Source organism: Salvelinus fontinalis, chromosome 36, assembly GCF_029448725.1.
Source record: "Salvelinus fontinalis isolate EN_2023a chromosome 36, ASM2944872v1, whole genome shotgun sequence".
Classification (NCBI taxonomy): Eukaryota; Metazoa; Chordata; class Actinopteri; order Salmoniformes; family Salmonidae; genus Salvelinus; species Salvelinus fontinalis.
The window spans coordinates 29,885,414-29,905,437 of record NC_074700.1 but is presented as its reverse complement, the minus strand read 5'-3'; the positions used below and the strand labels follow the sequence as shown (position 1 = coordinate 29,905,437).

At 50.4% G+C, this 20,024-nt stretch overlaps 1 protein-coding gene across 2 annotated transcripts in view; it reads right to left on the bottom strand.

The window, feature by feature from the left end:
* Positions 1 to 17,780, bottom strand: part of hspa12b (heat shock protein 12B) — a 27,915-nt gene extending 10,135 nt beyond the window's left edge. Inside the window, exons 1-8 of one of the 2 annotated variants that reach the window (XM_055901281.1) lie at positions 17,704 to 17,780; positions 16,951 to 17,030; positions 15,353 to 15,477; positions 14,252 to 14,438; positions 13,328 to 13,432; positions 12,044 to 12,160; positions 8,672 to 8,855; positions 314 to 400 (exon numbers count right to left, since the gene is read on the bottom strand). In XM_055901281.1, coding sequence (XP_055757256.1) covers positions 314 to 400; positions 8,672 to 8,855; positions 12,044 to 12,160; positions 13,328 to 13,432; positions 14,252 to 14,438; positions 15,353 to 15,477; positions 16,951 to 17,030; positions 17,704 to 17,734 — 916 coding nt within the window. In that variant the 5' untranslated portion in view covers positions 17,735 to 17,780. Of the gene's footprint in view, positions 1 to 313; positions 401 to 8,671; positions 8,856 to 12,043; positions 12,161 to 13,327; positions 13,433 to 14,251; positions 14,439 to 15,352; positions 15,478 to 16,737; positions 16,756 to 16,950; positions 17,031 to 17,703 lie in introns of those variants that run through there. The other variant, XM_055901282.1, reaches the window with a different exon arrangement.
* Between the last annotated feature and the right edge of the window lie 2,244 nt (positions 17,781 to 20,024).

Here is a 20,024-nt window from a genome sequence, read left to right as displayed (position 1 = left end):
CCTTCCTGGTCATGGTGTGTGTGTCATGGTGTGTGCCTGTGCCTGTGCCTGCAGGCGTGTGTGTGTCAGGAAGGGAGGGAGGGTAGTAGGGGTCAGAGAGGGCGCGTGGCTCTCCAGACTCCTGTCATGGCTCAGTGAGAAGAGAGATGGTGTGAGGGACCGGCTTAGGGAATTTTTTGGGGCGCATTGGGGGGGGTTGAAGAGTTGATTATTTTGACCCTGGACCTCAAAGCCTTTCTCACCGTCTACCCCCTTATATCCGTCTGCGTTCTGTCTATCTGACTGTGTGCACGCTAGTATGTGTGTGACTAACCAGTCTGCATCTCTGACCAGAGTTCTCCAGTCCCTCTCTCCACCAGGAAAGTTCTGCTGTGTCTCGCTTTCCTCAGCTGCTCACGCGCTGCAACACACACACACAAGATACAGACAACATTTTAACAACCATACAATAACATTCAAACAAACAACCTACAACATACAAAAAAAACAGACAACATAAAAAATAAAAAAAACTCTCAACCCACAGTTAGAACACACACAAATACATGTTACTGTAACGCAACCAACCCACAACATTAAACCATGGTAGATACTTGAACACATTTATGCCATTTAGCAGACACTCTTATCCAGAGCAACTAGAAGCACAAGCATTTCGCTACACTCGCATTAACATCTGCTAACCATGACAAATAACATTTGATTTGATTTGACTTACAGAAGCAATTAGGATAAGTGCCTTGCTCAAGGGCACATCAACATATTTTTTTACCTAGTAAGCTCGGTGATTCAAACCAGTGACCTTTCGGTTACTGGCCCAATGCTCTTAAACTAGGCTACACCCCCAAGCCAATACATTCAAACTTTAGTGAGGGGGCCCTGGAAGCGACCCAATACATTCAAACTTTAGTGAGGGGGCCCTGGAAGCGACCCAATACATTCAAACTTTAGTGAGGGGGCCCTGGAAGCGACCCAATACATTCAAACTTTAGTGAGGGGGCCCCGGAAGCGACCCAATACATTCAAACTTTAGTGAGGGGGCCCTGGAACCGACCCAATACATTCAAACTTTAGTGAGGGGGCCCTGGAACCGACCCAATACATTCAAACTTTAGTGAGGGGGCCCTGGAACCGACCCAATACATTCAAACTTTAGTGAGGGGGCCCTGGAACCGACCCAATACATTCAAACTTTAGTGAGGGGGCCCTGGAACCGACCCAATACATTCAAACCGACATAACTGTCAGAATTTTAACTAACCGTCAAGAGTAAATGGCTTCAACCACTGAAAACAACAGAGTAAAGACTTGCACTGCAGCCAAGAAAGAATGGAGAGAGATAGGAGAGAGATAGGAGAGAGATAGGAGAGAGATAGGAGAGAGATAGTAGAAAGAATGGAGAGAGATAGTAGAGAGATAGGAGAGAGATAGGAGAGAGATAGGAGAGAGATAGGAGAGAGATAGGAGAGAGATAGGAGAGAGATAGGAGAGAGATAGAGAGTTAAAATAGCAGAGATTTGCTCTTAAAATCGGCTTTAACCTCAAAGCATCTTGGGTTTTTATAACGTACCCGAAATGTGGTTAGTGTTAGGTGATGTGTTGATATTAGCTGAGGTTCTAGGACATTGTGCTTTAACCCTGGTCAACCCTGGTCTAAACAACAATCATAGGACCCTTGTTGTAGGTACAGTCTCTGTTGTAGACATAGTCTCTGTTGTAGATACAGTCTCTGTTGTAGATATAGTCTCTGTTGTAGATATAGTCTCTGTTGTAGATACAGTCTCTGTTGTAGATATAGTCTCTGTTGTAGATATAGTCTCTGTTGTAGATATAGTCCCTGTTGTAGATATAGTCCCTGTTGTAGATACAGTCTCTGTTGTAGATATAGTCTCTGTTGTAGATATAGTCCCTGTTGTAGACATAGTCTCTGTTGTAGATACAGTCTCTGTTGTAGATACAGTCTATGTTGTAGATATAGTCTCTGTTGTAGATACAGTCTATGTTGTAGATGCAGTCTCTGTTGTAGATCATCTCTGTTGTCTATTTTGGGACAATGACAAGGCCCTGTATTGTATCTTTGACATCTGGGATTTTGAACCGAGACACCCATTGGGGATATGGAGAGTTTGTGTGTGTGTTTGTGTGTGTGCGTGTTTGTGTGTGTGGGGGGGGGGGGGGGGGGGGGGGGGGGGCAATTTGAACCCTGGCCCATACTTTCTCATATGGTAATGACTCTGAACAGAATAACATAACCAGGAACCACTGAAAAAAACACTGTGTGTTCATGCGTGCTTGTGTGTTTTTATAAGGGGTCTGGAAGTCATTTTACAGCAAAGAAATACAAAGAAGAGAGAGAGAGAGAGAGAGAGAGAGAGAGAGAGAGAGAGAGAGAGAGAGAGAGAGAGAGAGAGAGAGAGAGAGAGAGAGAGAGAGAGAGAGAGAGAGAGAGAGAGAGAGAGAGAGAGAGAGAGAGAGAGAGAGAGAGAGAGAGAGAGAGAGAGAGAGAGAGAGAGAGAGAGAGAGAGAGAGAGAGAGAGAGAGAGAGAGAGAGAGAGAGAGCAGGGAAAGAGAGAGCAGGGAAAGAGAGAGAGAGAGAGAGAGAGAGAGAGAGGTAGTGAGCTCATGGCCTCCTGAGTTCTTCTGCAAAAATATATAATTTCAGTTGGATAAATGTAGATAAACGTATTTTTTTCGCAAGGACTTCTACATGATACTGACCTCAACATCAAAACCTTTAATCCAAATCAAAATACCGTACCTAAAACTTCCAACGAATCAAAACCTGTGGAATAAACAGAGTGGAACCTGGAAATACCATCCAACACAAGACAGAGTAATGTTCAGTCTGAACCTACTAAAAGACAACCTCTAGGTAATTTTATTATATAAAGCTTACTAAATAAGGCTACTAAGCTTACCAAGCTGCTAGGACAGAAATGACCTGGCTTTAACTTGTGTGAAGTGAGAGGTGTGAAAATTCTTGGGCCTAACAATGGCAGGAGAGTTTCACAGCCCCCCCCACCCAAATGCAGAGGCCTTTGAAGCCCTCATGGCTTATCCCTGTCCAGAGGTTATTAGAATACAGTACCCCATGGATATTAAAAACAACACTGCACGGAATAAGTACAAAAAAAGCTCCTCAAGGACAATCCAGAGACACTATTTGCTGACTGCTACAAAGATGGGAATGTAAGTAACTTCATTTTCCACACAGACCCTCCCCTGGCATGACACAGTGCTATATTAACCAGACCATCCCCTGGCATGACACAGTGCTATATTAACCAGACCATCCCCTGGCATGACACAGTGCTATATTAACACAGACCCTCCCCTGGCATGACACAGTGCTGTATTAACCAGACCATCCCCTGGCATGACACAGTGCTATATTAACACAGACCATCCCCTGGCATGGTACAGTGCTGTATTAACCAGACCATCCCCTGGCATGACACAGTGCTATATTAACACAGACCCTCCCCTGGCATGACACAGTGCTGTATTAACCAGACCATCCCCTGGCATGACACAGTGCTGTATTAACCAGACCATCCCCTGGCATGGCACAGTGCTATATTAACCAGACCATCCCCTGGCATGACACAGTGCTGTATTAACCAGACCATCCCCTGGCATGACACAGTGCTATATTAACACAGACCATCCCCTGGCATGACACAGTGCTATATTAACACAGACCATCCCCTGGCATGACACAGTGCTATATTAACACAGACCATCCCCTGGCATGACACAGTGCTATATTAACCAGACCATCCCCTGGCATGACACAGTGCTATATTAACACAGACCATCCCCTGGCATGACACAGTGCTATATTAACCAGACCATCCCCTGGCATGGCACAGTGCTATATTAACCAGACCATCCCCTGGCACAGTGCTATATTAACACAGACCATCCCCTGGCATGACACAGTGCTATATTAACACAGACCATCCCCTGGCATGACACAGTGCTATATTAACCAGACCATCTCCTGGCATGACACAGTGCTATATTAACCAGACCATCCCCTGGCATGACACAGTGCTATATTAACACAGACCATCCCCTGGCATGACACAGTGCTATATTAACACAGACCATCCCCTGGCATGACACAGTGCTATATTAACCAGACCATCCCCTGGCATGACACAGTGCTATATTAACACAGACCATCCCCTGGCATGACACAGTGCTATATTAACACAGACCATCCCCTGGCATGACACAGTGCTATATTAACACAGACCATCCCCTGGCATGACACAGTGCTATATTAACACAGACCATCCCCTGGCATGACACAGTGCTATATTAACACAGACCATCCCCTGGCATGACACAGTGCTATATTAACACAGACCATCCCCTGGCATGACACAGTGCTATATTAACACAGACCATCCCCTGGCATGACACAGTGCTATATTAACACAGACCATCCCCTGGCATGACACAGTGCTATATTAACACAGACCATCCCCTGGCATGACACAGTGCTATATTAACACAGACCATCCCCTGGCATGACACAGTGCTATATTAACACAGACCATCCCCTGGCATGACACAGTGCTATATTAACACAGACCATCCCCTGGCATGACACAGTGCTATATTAACACAGACCATCCCCTGGCATGCCACAGTGCTATATTAACACAGACCATCCCCTGGCATGCCACAGTGCTATATTAACACAGACCATCCCCTGGCATGACACAGTGCTATATTAACACAGACCATCCCCTGGCATGACACAGTGCTATATTAACCAGACCATCCCCTGGCATGCCACAGTGCTATATTAACACAGACCATCCCCTGGCATGACACAGTGCTATATTAACACAGACCATCCCCTGGCATGACACAGTGCTATATTAACACAGACCATCCCCTGGCATGACACAGTGCTATATTAACACAGACCATCCCCTGGCATGACACAGTGCTATATTAACACAGACCATCCCCTGGCATGACACAGTGCTATATTAACACAGACCATCCCCTGGCATGCCACAGTGCTATAAGAGCACACTACTGTCAAGAGAGAGGGTATTGGCCCAGGGTGGAAACTAGACATTGAGGATATTGAAACAACCTCTGTCAACATGTACAAGTCTGGGACAGTAATGGTGCAGGGCTTCCTCATGCAGTTCCAGCAGGAAAAGCTCTCTCTCTCTGTGACGACTCCCCCATCCTGAGTGAGTCTGATCACACCTCTTCAAACTGTCCTGCAGACGAGCAGCCCCGAGGAGCTCCCCCATCCTGAGTGAGTCTGATCACACCTCTTCAAACTGTCCTGCAGACGAGCAGCCCCGAGAGAAGCTCCCCCATCCTGAGTGAGTCTGATCACACCTCTTCAAACTGTCCTGCAGACGAGCAGCCCCGAGAGGAGCTCCCCCATCCTGAGTGAGTCTGATCACACCTCTTCAAACTGTCCTGCAGACGAGCAGCCCCGAGAGGAGCTCCCCCATCCTGAGTGAGTCTGATCACACCTCTTCAAACTGCCCTGCAGACGAGCAGCCCCGAGACGAGCTCCCCCATCCTGAGTGAGTCTGATCACACCTCTTCAAACTGTCCTGCAGACGAGCAGCCCCGAGGAGCTCCCCCATCCTGAGTGAGTCTGATCACACCTCTTCAAACTGTCCTGCAGACGAGCAGCCCCGAGAGAAGCTCCCCCATCCTGAGTGAGTCTGATCACACCTCTTCAAACTGTCCTGCAGACGAGCAGCCCCGAGAGGAGCTCCCCCATCCCGAGTGAGTCTGATCACACCTCTTCAAACTGTCCTGCAGACGAGCAGCCCCGAGAGGAGCTCCCCCATCCTGAGTGAGTCTGATCACACCTCTTCAAACTGCCCTGCAGACGAGCAGCCCCGGGACGAGCTCCCCCATCCTGAGTCAGTCTGATCACACCTCTTCAAACTGTCCTGCAGACGAGCAGCCCCGAGAGGAGCTCCCCCATCCTGAGTGAGTCTGATCACACCTCTTCAAACTGTCCTGCAGACGAGCAGCCCCGAAAGAAGCTCCCCCATCCTGAGTGAGTCTGATCACACCTCTTCAAACTGCCCTGCAGACGAACAGCCCCGAGGAGCTCCCCCATCCTGAGTGAGTCTGATCACACCTCTTCAAACTGCCCTGCAGACGAGCAGCCCCGAGAGAAGCTCCCCCATCCTGAGTGAGTCTGATCACACCTCTTCAAACTGCCCTGCAGACGAACAGCCCCGAGAGGAGCTCCCCCATCCTGAGTGAGTCTGATCACACCTCTTCAAACTGCCCTGCAGACGAGCAGCCCCGAGAGAAGCTCCCCCATCCTGAGTGAGTCTGATCACACCTCTTCAAACTGTCCTGCAGACGAGCAGCCCCGAGAGAAGCTCCCCAATCCTGAGTGAGTCTGATCACACCTCTTCAAACTGCCCTGCAGACGAGCAGCCCCGAGAGGAGCTCCCCCATCCTGAGTCAGTCTGATCACACCTCTTCAAACTGTCCTGCAGACGAGCAGCCCCGAGAGGAGCTTCCCCATCCTGAGTGAGTCTGATCACACCTCTTCAAACTGTCCTGCAGACGAGCAGCCCCGAGAGGAGCCCCCCCCCCCCATCCTGAGTGAGTCTGATCACACCTCTTCAAACTGTCCTGCAGACGAGCAGCCCCGAGACGAGCTCCCCCATCCTGAGTGAGTCTGATCACACCTCTTCAAACTGTCCTGCAGACGAGCAGCCCCGAGACGAGCTCCCCCATCCTGAGTGAGTCTGATCACACCTCTTCAAACTGTCCTGCAGACGAGCAGCCCCGAGAGGAGCTCCCCCATCCTGAGTGGGTCTGATCACACCTCATCCTCAAACTGCCCTGCAGACGAGCAGCCCCGAGAGGAGCTCCCCCATCCTGAGTGAGTCTGATCACACCTCTTCAAACTGTCCTGCAGACGAGCAGCCCCGAGAGGAGCTCCCCACTCAGGATGAACTTCCACAAAGCTGTGAACGATCTGAGAGACAAGGCAAGAAGGGCCTTCTATACATCAAAAGGAACATAAAAATCAACATACCAATTAGGATCTGGCTAAAAATACTTGAATCAGTTATAGAACCCATTGCCCTTCATGGTTGTGAGGTCTGGGGTCCGCTCACCAACCAAGAATTCACAAAATGGGACAAACACCAAATTGAGAATGCATACAGAATTCTGCTAAAATATCCCCTGTGTAGAACGTACAACACCAAATAATGCACGCAGAGCAGAACTAGGCCGATACCCACTAATTATCAAAATCCAGAAAAATCCAGTTAAATTCTAAAAGGAAGTGATTCCCAAACCGTACATAACAAAGCCATTATCAACAGAGAGATGAACCTGGAGAAGAGTCCCCTAAGCAAGCTGGTCCTGGGGCTCTGTTCACAAACACAAACACACCCCACAGAGCCCCAGGACAGCAGCACAATTAGACCCAACCAAATCATGAGAAAACAAGAAGATAATTACTTGACACGTTGGAAGGAATTCACAAAAAACAGAGCAAACTAGAATGTTATTTGGCCCTAAACAGAGAGTACACAGTGGCAGAATACCTGACCACTGTGACTGACCCAAACTTAAGGAAAGCTTTGACTATGTATAGACTCAGTGAGCATAGCCTTGCTATTGAGAGAGGCCACCATAGGCAGACCTGGATCTCAAGAGAAGACAGGCTATGTGCACACTGCTCACAAAATGAGGTGGAAACTGAGCTGCACTTCCTGACCTCCTGCCAAATGTATGACCATATTAGAGACACAAATTTCCCTCAGATTACACAGATCCACAAAGAATTCGAAAACAAATCCAAAAGAGAGGGAGGAGGAAAGAGAGGAGGAAACGGGAGCAAACAGAGGAGGAAACGGGAGGAAAGAAACGTACAAATGATGACGTTTAAAAGGGCAATCTGTAGTTCAAACAACAACTAAGAGGAGTCCCTGCCAATGTATTGGTAAACAGTTGAGGGATCGGGCTAGAGAAATGTGACCACTCTCAAACTCATAGACAGAGCTAGGAACGCAAGGACCGACCATTCATGACATCAGCGTGATAGTTTAACCATGTTTTGAGGCCGTTACAGTGTTTGAGAAAGAAAGAGATGAGAGAAAGCTAACGGGGAAGAGTGTGGGTGAGATCATGGGCTCACAGCATCTTGTTCCAATTACAATATCCTGTGTGTGTGGGTGGGTGTATGTCCATTCACACAAAATACACACACACACTTCTGCACTGCTGTAACAGCACACACACAGGCAAACAGTCATTCAAGGCAAAGCCAGATACATTACATTACCTTCTCTCTCTCTCTCTCTCTCTCTCTCTCTCTCTCTCTCTCTCTCTCTCTCTCTCTCTCTCTCTCTCTCTCTCTCTCTCTCTCTCTCTCTCTCGCGCCTCTCTCTCTCTCTCTCTCTCTCTCTCTCTCTCTCTCTCTCTCTCTCTCTCTCTCTCTCTCTCTCTCTCTCTCTCTCTCTCTCTCTCTCTCTCTCTCTCTCTCTCTCTCTCTCTCTCTCTCTCTCTCTCTCTCTCTCTCTCTCTCTCTCTCTCTCTCTCTCTCTCTCTCTCTCTCTCTCTCTCTCTCTCTCTCTCTCTCTCTCTCTCTCTCTCTCTCTCTCTCTCTCTCTCTCTCTCTCTCTCTCTCTCACACCTTGTCTGAAGCTGGAGTCAAAAGGGCGGGACCCGTCGCTCTCCAAGCTGAGGCCGTTGGTCATTGGCCGGAGGCTCAGGTCAATCACCTGGTGTAGGCGGAGCTTGCGACAGTAGATGGAAGCTGCTTCAGGTTCTAGAGCTATCAGGAGCTGTTCTGGAGTGTCAGGAGATACCAGACCAGCCTAGAGAGAGACAGAGGGAGGATTAATGCTGCTAAATATAAGGTTCTAGAGGTTCTATAAGGTTCTAAGCCTCAGACAAGATCAGCCTGAATAGTGGGGGTTAAAGGGGGTATGCGTAGAGGGAGTTAGAGGGGGTATGCACAGTGGGGGTTGGAGGGGCTATTTATAGTGGGGGTTAGGGAAGGTATGCATAGTGGGGGTTAGACTATGCACAGTGGGGGTTAGAGGGGGTATGCATAGTGGGGGTTAGAGGGGGTATGCATAGTAGGGGTTAGAGGGGGTATGCATAGTGGGGGTTAGAGGGGTATGCACAGTGGGGGTTAGAGGGGTATGCACAGTGGGGGTTAGAGGATGTATGCATATTGGGGGTTGTAGAGGTTAAGTACAGTGTGGGTTAGAGGGAGTATGAATAATGGTGGTTCGAGGGGGGTATGCACAGTGGGGGTTAGAGGGGGTATGCATAGTGGGGGTTGGAGAGGTTATGTACAGTGGGGGTTAGAGGGGGTATGCATAGCGGAGGTTAGAGGGGGTATGCATAGTGGGGGTTAGAGAGGGGTATGCACAGTGGGGGTTAGAGGGGGTATGAATAGTGGGGGTCAGAGAGGGGTATGCACAGTGGGGGTTAGAAGGGGTATGCACCGTGGGGGTTAGAGGGGGTATGTACAGTGGGGGTTAGAGGGGGTATGCATAGTGGGGGTTGGAGAGGTTATGTACAGTGGGGGTTAGAGGGGGTATGCATAGTGGGGGTTGGAGAGGTTATGTACAGTGGGGGTTAGGGAGGTTATGCATAGTGGGGGATAGAGAGGTTATGTACAGTGGAGGTTAGAGGGGGTATGCATAGTGTGGGTTAGAGAGGGTATGTACAGTAGGGGTTAGTGTGGGTTAGAAAGGGTATGTATAGTTAGAGAGGAGAGGGGTTGGAGAGGAGAGGAGAGGGGTTGTCCTGACAGAGCTGGATGGGGGTTGGAGAGGAGAGGAGAGGGGGTGTCCTGACAGAGCTGGATGGGGGTTGGAGAGGAGGGGAGAGGGGTTGTCCTGACAGAGCTGGTGGGGGTTGGAGAGGAGAGGAGAGGGGTTGTCCTGACAGAGCTGGATGGGGGTTGGAGAGGAGAGGGGTTGTCCTGACAGAGCTGGATGGGGGTTGGAGAGGAGAGGGGTTGTCCTGACAGAGCTGGTGGGGGTTGGAGAGGAGAGGAGAGGGGTTGTCCTGACAGAGCTGGATGGGGGTTGGAGAGGAGAGGGGTTGTCCTGACAGAGCTGGATGGGGGTTGGAGAGGAGAGGAAAGGGGTTGTCCTGACAGAGCTGGTGGGGGTTGGAGAGGAGAGGAGAGGGGTTGTCCTGACAGAGCTGGATGGGGGTTGGAGAGGAGAGGGGTTGTCCTGACAGAGCTGGATGGGGGTTGGAGAGGAGAAGAGAGGGGTTGTCCTGACAGAGCTGGATGGGGGTTGGAGAGGAGAGGAGAAGGGTTGTCCTGAGAGAGCTGGACTGAGAGGAGAGGGGTTGTCCTGACAGAGCTGGACTGAGAGGAGAGGGGTTGTCCTGAGAGAGCTGGACTGAGAGGAGAGGGGTTGTCCTGACAGAGCTGGACTGAGAGGAGAGGGGTTGTCCTGGCGGGTTGTTAAGCAAGAGGAGGGGAGTGCTGGGGAGAGGAGAGAGTAAGGAGGGCTGGGTACAAGAGTGGAGGGGAGGGATGGGGGAGTGGTAGGAAAGTGGATGAGTTGAGTAGAGATGTGGGCTTGGGGAGGGTTGAGAGGGTTGAGACTCCAGGAGTGGTTTCCTGTGTTTGTATGCCGGTCTCCCTGATTGTTCAACCCAATGACATCACCATGAGCAGGAAATACACCACCCAGCCATCCAGGATTGGAGCCAGACCCACAATGGAACATGGAGGGAGAGCCGAGGGAGGAGGCAGGGGACAGGTTTGGCCCCATAACAGAGAGAGGTTGAACCCATAACAGAGAGAGGTTGAACCCAGAACAGAGAGAGGTTGAACCCAGAACAGAGAGAGGTTGAACCCAGAACAGAGAGAGGTTGAACCCAGAACAGAGAGTGGTTTGGGACCCAGAACAGTGAGAGGTTTGGGACCCAGAACAGAGAGAGGTTTGGGACCCAGAACAGAGAGAGGTTTGGGACCCAGAACAGAGAGAGGTTTGGGACCCAGAACAGAGAGAGGTTTGGGACCCAGAACAGAGAGAGGTTTGGGACCCAGAACAGAGAGAGGTTTGGGACCCAGAACAGAGAGAGGACCCAGAACAGAGAGAGATTTGGGATCCAGAACAGAGAGAGGTTGGACCCAGAACAGAGAGAGGTTGGACCCAGAACATGGAGGGGTGGGACCCAGAACAGAGAGGTTTTGGACCCAGAACAGCAAGAGGTTTGGGACCCAGAACAGAGAGAGGTTGGACCCAGAACATGAAGGGGTTGGACCCAGAACATGAAGGGGTGGGACCCAGAACAGAGAGAGGTTTGGGACCCAGAACAGAGAGAGGTTTGGGACCCAGAACAGAGAGAGGTTGGACCCAGAACATGGAGGGGTGGGACCCAGAACAGAGAGAGGTTTGGGACCCAGAACAGAGAGAGGTTGGACCCAGAACAGAGAGAGGTTGGACCCAGAACATGGAGGGGTGGTGCAGGTTTTGAGACTCAGACGAAAGAAGTGTGGATCTAAATGTAGAAATACTCCTGAATTCTGAGGAGAGACTCCACGTCTCACACACATACTGTAGGTGTGCACGTGTGTGAGACTGTCTTGACATGCTGTACAATCCTAATCCCACAGTCCTTCAGTCTGCGTCATCTCTACCGACCCCACCTCATCCCTCCCTCCCAGCAGTAGGAAGTCTGCGTGGCACTATAGGAATGTAGGGTCCTTATCACAGCACACATCAATGGGAACGGAGAGAGATAAGAGAGGGACCTGTGACGCCCTATTAACATTCATCTAGGTGTGTGAGTGAGTGAGTGAGTGAGTGACTGAGTGAGTGACTGAGTGACTGAGTAAGTGAGTGAGAGTGAGAGAGAGAGAGAGAGAGAGAAAGCGAGAGTGAGTGAGTGAGTGTGTGAGTGAGTGTGTGAGTGAGTGACTGAGTGAGTGACTGAGTAAGTGAGTGAGAGTGAGAGTGAGAGTGAGAGTGAGAGAGAGAGAGAGAGAAAGCGAGAGTGAGTGAGTGAGTGAGTGATATCTCACCAGATAGGCAGCCTCTCTCATGAACTGTTTGGCTGGTTGTCGCCACACAGCAGGAACAGTGATCACCCATCTCACCTCATCTCCCTCCAATAGCGCCGAAGACTGGTCCTTCACCTCCTACAATGCAGACAGGCAGGGAGACAGACAGACCCTTAAGCCACAGAAAACCAGAATAATCTGATGTATTAGTGGAGGTTTAGGATCCTACTTTGGGAGCATCTTAAGGTCGGGAATAGTTATTCCTGCTTTGGGAGCATCTTAAAGTTGGAACAGTTATTCCTGCTTTGGGAGCATCTTAAGGTCGGAACAGTTATACCTGCTTTGGGAGCATCTTAAGGTTGAACAGTTATTCCTGCTTTGGGAGCATCTTAAGGTCGGAACAGTTATACCTGCTTTGGGAGCATCTTAAGGTCGGAACAGTTATACCTGCTTTGGGAGCATCTTAAGGTCGGAACAGTTATACCTGCTTTGGGAGCATCTTAAGGTCGGGACAGTTATTCCTGACCGCACCATGACATTCCGACCTCACCACAGGCTCTGCTTTTGGAGGTCTGGAATACTGCCACATTCCACCTCTGCTCTCCTACTCTCCTCCCATCCTCCCCTCTTTTCCCCTCCTCTTCCTCCTCTTCCTCCTTCTTCATTCTACCTCTCCTCCCGTCCTCCCCTCCTCTTCCTCCTCTTCCTCCTTCTTCATTCTACCTCCCCTCTTTTCCCCTCCTCTTCATCGTCTTCCTCCTTCTTCATTCTACCTCTCCTCCCATCCTCCCCTCTTTTCCCCTCCTCTTCCTCCTTCTTCATTCTACCACTCCTCCCGTCCTCCCCTCTTTTCCCCTCCTCTTCATCCTCTTCCTCCTTCTTCATTCTACCTCTCCTCCCGTCCTCCCCTCTTTTCCCCTACTCTTCCTCCTCTTCCTCCTTCTTCATTCTACCTCTCCTCCCATCCTCCCCTCCTCTTCCTCCTCTTCCTCCTTCTTCATTCTACCTCTCCTCTTTTCCCCTCCTCTTCCTCCTCTTCCTCCTTCTTCATTCTACCTCTCCTCCCATCCTCCCCTCTTTTCCCCTCCTCTTCCTCCTTCTTCATTCTACCACTCCTCCCGTCCTCCCCTCTTTTCCACTCCTCCTCCTCCTTCTTCCTTCCTTCCATCTCCTCTCCTTTTATCTCTCCACTCTCCTTCAACTATATTCACATATAGAGTTAACTTCTCTCTTCATCTCACTCTTTTCTAAACTCTTCTCGGTGTTGTTAACTAGCAATCAGGGGTTAGAGGTCAGGGGTTGTACCTTCAGGGCGTGTACTCTGAAGAACCGGAGAGCGTGAGAGAACACCTCGATGGCCCTCACCTTCCTCCCACTCACCGCCTCCAGCTCCGTCTCCATGGTCAGATCCTGCAGTAAACCAAGACACACTGCTGTAAAACTGCTGCAAAACACAACAGGTGAGGTCCTGCAGGAAACCAAGACACACTGCTGTAAAACTGCTGCAAAACACAACAGGTGAGGTCCTGCAGGAAACCAAGACACACTGCTGTAAAACTGCTGCAAAACACAACAGGTGAGCTCCTGCAGGAAACCAAGACACACTGCTGTAAAGCTGCTGCAAAACACAACAGGTGAGCTCCTGCAGGAAACCAAGACACACTGCTGTAAAACTGCTGCAAAACACAACAGGTGACTTCCTGCAGGAAACCAAGACACACTGCTGTAAAACTGCTGCAAAACACAACAGGTGAGCTCCTGCAGGAAACCAAGACACACTGCTGTAAAGCCGCTGCAAAACACAATACACAACATCTGTCTGATACTCTTTAATCCTATACTCCCTCTCCCCTCTTGTCTTCTCTCTTGATCTTTCTACAACCTCTCTTACTTTCTCACGCTCATCTCTCTCCTTTTCATTTTTCCTTTCTTGGTTTTCCTCACAATGACCCCCTCCATTCCTTCGTCCCTCCCTTATCTTATCTCTCTTTCCCTCCCCCTGAATCTCTCTTTCCCTCATTCTTTCTCCCTGGCTTCATCTCTCCTTGCCTCCCTCCATCTATCCCTCCCTCCCTTCGTCTCTCCCTCCCTCCCTCCATGTATCCCTCTATCCCTCCCTCCCTCTTTCTCCCACTCCCTCTATTTCCACCATCATTTTATCTCTCTCTCCCTCTATCTCCTCTCCTGCTATCCCTCCCTCCCTCCCTCCCTCCCTCCCTCCTATCTTACAGTAATACTATGTATCTTCATTTTGAACTTGTCGAAGTAAAGCCAGTGTTGAGCCTCTTCAGGATCCAGATCATGATAGTTGTCTCTGGCAGCGAACCCAAAACTATGGAACTTCAACTCAGGGGTCAATAACAGGGACGTGGGGCTCTTCTGGTTGGCTACGCCCGGGTCCCCGCCCTCCCAGCGCCTGCAGAGAGTGGATGAGACAGCGGTCAATCAAATGAGGGAGTGAGTTTGGTTGACTTGCAGAAGTGGGATAGTGTAATCTACATGTAGTTCGAGATGCTGTGATGTCTGACAGAATTGAGAATATAAACACACACGCAGGCACGCACGCAGGCACGCACGCAGGCACGCACGCAGGCACGCACGCAGGCAGGCAGGCAGGCAGGCAGGCAGGCAGGCAGGCAGGCAGGCAGGCAGGCAGGCAGGCAGGCAGGCAGGCAGGCAGGCAGGCAGGCAGGCAGGCAGGCAGGCAGGCAGGCAGGCAGGCAGGCAGGCAGGCAGGCAGGCAGGCAGGCAGGCAGGCAGGCAGGCAGGCAGGCAGGCAGGCAGGCAGGCAGGCAGGCAGGCAGGCAGGCAGGCAGGCAGGCAGGCAGGCAGGCAGGCAGGCAGGCAGGCAGGCAGGCAGGCAGGCAGGCAGGCAGGCAGGCAGGCAGGCAGGCAGGCAGGCAGGCAGGCAGGCAGGCAGGCAGGCAGGCAGGCAGGCAGGCAGGCAGGCAGGCAGGCAGGCAGGCAGGCAGGCAGGCAGGCAGGCAGGCAGGCAGGCAGGCAGGCAGGCAGGCAGGCAGGCAGGCAGGCAGGCAGGCAGGCAGGCAGGCAGGCAGGCAGGCAGGCAGGCAGGCAGGCAGGCAGGCAGGCAGGCAGGCAGGCAGGCAGGCAGGCAGGCAGGCAGGCAGGCAGGCAGGCAGGCAGGCAGGCAGGCAGGCAGGCAGGCAGGCAGGCAGGCAGGCAGGCAGGCAGGCAGGCAGGCAGGCAGGCAGGCAGGCAGGCAGGCAGGCAGGCAGGCAGGCAGGCAGGCAGGCAGGCAGGCAGGCAGGCAGGCAGGCAGGCAGGCAGGCACTGGAGGTGGTGAGTGTGTGCATGTGTGTGTCCACCTACCTCATCATGTGAATAGCCTCTGGGTCTCGTGTGAAGCTGAAAGCATAGCCGCTGGAGGTGGTTCCAAAGTCTATAGCTACCACCACAGAGAACGGATGAGCCATCCTCGACCTGGCCTCCGTTCTCTGGAGAGAGAGAGGAGAGAGAGAGACACTGATGAAGTTCTGTGTGTGTGTGGGGGAGGGAGGGGGGCTGGAGAGTGGAGAGGGGAGGGAGAGGAGGGAGAGGGGAGGGAGAGAGGACAGGGACAGTAGAGAGAGAGAGGGGAGAGGGAGAGAGGAGAAAGGGGAGGGAGAGCGGAGAGAGGAGAGGGAGAGTAGAGAGGAGAGAGAGAGGAGAGGGAGATAGGGGAGGGAGAGAGGACAGGGACAGTAGAGAGCGAGAAAGGAGAGGGAGAGAGGAGGGAGGGAGAGGATAGAGAGAGAGAGGAGAGAGAGAAAGGAGAGGGAGAGAGAAGAGAGAGAGGAGAGAGGAGAAAGGGGAGGGAGAGCAGAGAGAGGAGAGGGAGAGTAGAGAGGATAGAGAGAGAGAGGAGAGAGAGAAAGGGGAGGGAGAGCAGAGAGAGGAGAGGGAGAGTAGAGAGGATAGAGAGAGAGGAGAGAGAGAAAGGAGAGGGAGAGAGGAGAGAGAGATGAGAGAGAGAAAGGAGAGGGAGAGAGCAGAGAGGAGAGAAAAGCGGGGGAGAGAGAGGGGAGAGTGTGTGTGAGGTATGCTGGTACTGACAGGACTCAACACTCCTTCCTATCAAAATATGATAACAGCTTAATTGCTTTCCGAGGCATTCAGGTTTAATAGCTAAATACTAAATAGAGTAAATAGTTCTCAATGATTTACTTATGTGATGTTGCTCAGTCAGTAACTTACAGTAAGTGAGGTCTACACTTTCATGAACTGGAAATATCCACCCCTGGACCAAGCTTCAAAGTATGTTGATGGAAAGTGTCTATGTTGACTTAAGAGTGTGTGTGTTGTTGGACAGGGTGTGTGTTGGTTGAGAGATTGTGTCAGCCACCATTTTAACCTCCTGTTCTTCACTGGTAGAGATAAAGCAGGGGGTAGGGGGTGAGGGATGTGAAGGGATGGTTAAAGGGTGAGGGGCTAGGAGGTGAGGGAGGTGAAGGGATGGTTAAAGGGTGAGGGGCTAGGGGGTGAGGGATGTGAAGGGATGATTGAAGGGTGAGGGGCTAGCGGGTGAGGGATGTGAAGGGATGGTTAAAGGGTGAGGGGCTAGGGGGTAAGGATTTGATGTCTAGGGGGTGAGGGATGTGAAGGGATGGTTAAAGGGTGAGGGGCTAGGGGGTGAGGGATGTGAAGGGATGATTGAAGGGTGAGGGGCTAGGGGGTGAGGATTTGATGTCTAGGGGGTGAGGAGGGGGAGATCTTACCGGAGAGGCTGAGGGTGTGAGGGGATGGTTAAAGGGTGAGGGTCTAGGGGGTGAGGAGGGGGAGATCTTACCGGAGAGGCTGAGGGTGTGAGGGGATGGTTAAAGGGTGAGGGGCTAGGGGGTGAGGAGGGGGAGATCTTACCGGAGAGGCTGAGGGTGTGAGGGGATGGTTAAAGGGTGAGGGGCTAGGGGGTGAGGAGGGGGAGATCTTACCGGAGAGGCTGAGGGTGTGAGGGGTGCGATGCTGCAGTCATTTCGTCCGACTGAGGGAGAGGATGCGAGGTTGTTTTCACCTAAGAGAGGGGGAGGGGCGGAGAAATGCTGGGAATTTTTTTCATTAGCTACTTTCTGGGTCTAGATATCTAACAGATCTATACAAAAAAAAACAGGCAGACTATTGAGGAAGTCAAAGGCATGTTTCGTCAGACAACTCCAATTAGAGGACCAAACTTGTTTTATGAAGCCTGTCTGTGCACGGGGAATTTCTGTTATCTGTGGAAAACAGTGACATTACATTATACATACACACTGTCATGACACATACAGGACTATTCCATCATTTTTCCAACACGGAACATAAATTCCAAGTGCTGTATTCCAGGATATGATTCCAAGATTCCAGAAGCACTGCTGTTATCCCAGGAACGTGTCTGTATGCTGTATCGCCATGGTGATTACGGTATCAGAACGTTGAGGTGTAAACACACTAAAGGGTCTTTCCGTCCACGGAGTGGAATGTCGTGCTATTCCCAAAGGGAGCGAGGTGACCTCATTCACACCTCAAACCGGAGAAGGTGACAGATAGGAACGCACGCACGCACGCACGCACGCACACACACACACACACACACACACACACACACACACACACACACACACACACACACACACACACACACACACACGAGGGGCGTTAACCCTATACAGTACATACCATGCCAAGTGTGTGTGTTCATGTGTGTTTACCTGGGACCTGTAGGCTGTTCATGTCGGCCATGATGAGGGTTGCCACGGCAGCCTGGGAGAGGACAAAACACAGAGATGCTATTTAATCTTTATTTAAACTGGGCAAGTCAGTTAAGAACAAATTATTATTTACAATGACGGCCTACCGGGTAACAGTCGGTTAACTGCCTTGGTTTAGGGGAAGAACGACAGATTTTTACGTTGTCCGCTCGAGGATTCGATCCAGCAACCTTTTGGTTATTGGCCCAGCACTCTAACCACTAGGCTACCTGCCGCTTAAGAGTGTTGGGCCAGTAACTGATAGGTCACTGATTCAAATCCCTGAGCCGACTAGGGGAAAATCTGTCGATGTGCCCTTTAGCGAGGAAATTAAACCTAAATACTCCAGGGTCGCCGTCAGTAATGGCTGATTCCTGGCCATGACCCCACTCTTCTAGGGTGTCCCAGAGTGAAGGGGATATGCCAAATAAACTAAATAGGACAAATGTCCAAATTTTATTTAACCAGATTCAATACTATTTTACAGTAAACAAATTAACAACAGACTTTCAGCACGCTTAGAGGGAAGGATATTCAACAAGCACAGCACTTACACAAATGAATGATGATTGGCTGAGAGAAATTTATGATAAAAAGATTGTGGGAGCTGTTTTGTTAGACTTCAGTGCCGCTTCTGACATTATCGATCATAGCTTGCTGCTGGAAAAACGTATGTGTTATGGCTTTACACCCCCTGCTGTAATGTGGATAAAGAGTTACCTGTCTAACAGAACACAGAGGGTGTTATGGCTTTACAGCCCCTGCTATAATGTGTTATGGCTTTACACCCCCTGCTATAATGTGGATAAAGAGTTACCCGTCTAACAGAACACAGAGGGTGTTATGGCTTTACACCCCCTGCTATAATGTGGATAAAGAGTTACCTGTCTAACAGAACACAGAGGGTGTTATGGCTTTACACCCCCTGCTATAATGTGGATAAAGAGTTACCTGTCTAACAGAACACAGAGGGTGTTATGGCTTTACACCCCCTGCTATAATGTGGATAAAGAGTTACCTGTCTAACAGAACACAGAGGGTGTTATGGCTTTACACCCCCTGCTATAATGTGGATAAAGAGTTACCTGTCTAACAGAACACAGAGGGGGTTATGGCTTTACACCTCCTGCTATAATGTGGATAAAGAGTTACCTGTCTAACAGAACACAGAGGGTGTTATGGCTTTACACCCCCTGCTATAATGTGGATAAAGAGTTACCTGTCTAACAGAACACAGAGGGTGTTATGGCTTTACACCCCCTGCTATAATGTGGATAAAGAGTTACCTGTCTAACAGAACACAGAGGGTGTTATGGCTTTACACCCCCTGCTATAATGTGGATAAAGAGTTACCTGTCTAACAGAACACAGAGGGGGTTATGGCTTTACACCCCCTGCTATAATGTGGATAAAGAGTTACCTGTCTAACAGAACACAGGGGGGGTTATGGCTTTACACCTCCTGCTATAATGTGGATAAAGAGTTACCTGTCTAACGGAACACAGAGGGTGTTATGGCTTTACACCCCCTGCTATAATGTGGATAAAGAGTTACCTGTCTAACAGAACACAGAGGGTGTTATGGCTTTACACCCCCTGCTATAATGTGGATAAAGAGTTACCTGTCTAACAGAACACAGAGGGTGTTATGGCTTTACACCCCCTGCTATAATGTGGATAAAGAGTTACCTGTCTAACAGAACACAGAGGGTGTTCTTTAATGGAAGCCTCTCCAACATAATCCAGGTAGAATCAGGAATTCCCCAGGGCAGCTGTCTAGGCCCCTTGCAGATAGAATCAGGAATTCCCCAGGGCAGCTGTCTAGGCCCCTTGCAGATAGAATCAGGAATTCCCCAGGGCAGCTGTCTAGGCCCCTTGCAGATAGAATCAGGAATTCCCCAGGGCAGCTGTCTAGGCCCCTTGCAGATAGAATCAGGAATTCCCCAGGGCAGCTGTCTAGGCCCCTTGCAGATAGAATCAGGAATTCCCCAGGGCAGCTGTCTAGGCCCCTTACTTTTTTTCAATCTTTACTAACGACATGCCTTTGAGTAATCAACCCTATACACGTCAGCTACTACAGCGACTGAAATGACTGCAACACTTAACAAAGAGCTGCAGTTAGTTTCAGAATGGGTGGCAAGGAATAAGTTAGTCCTAAATATTTCAAAACTAGAAGAATTGTATTTGTGACAAATCATTCACTAAACCCTAAACCTCAACTAAATCTTGTAACGAATCATGTGGAAAGTTGAGGTGACTAAACTGCTTAGAGTAACCCTGGAT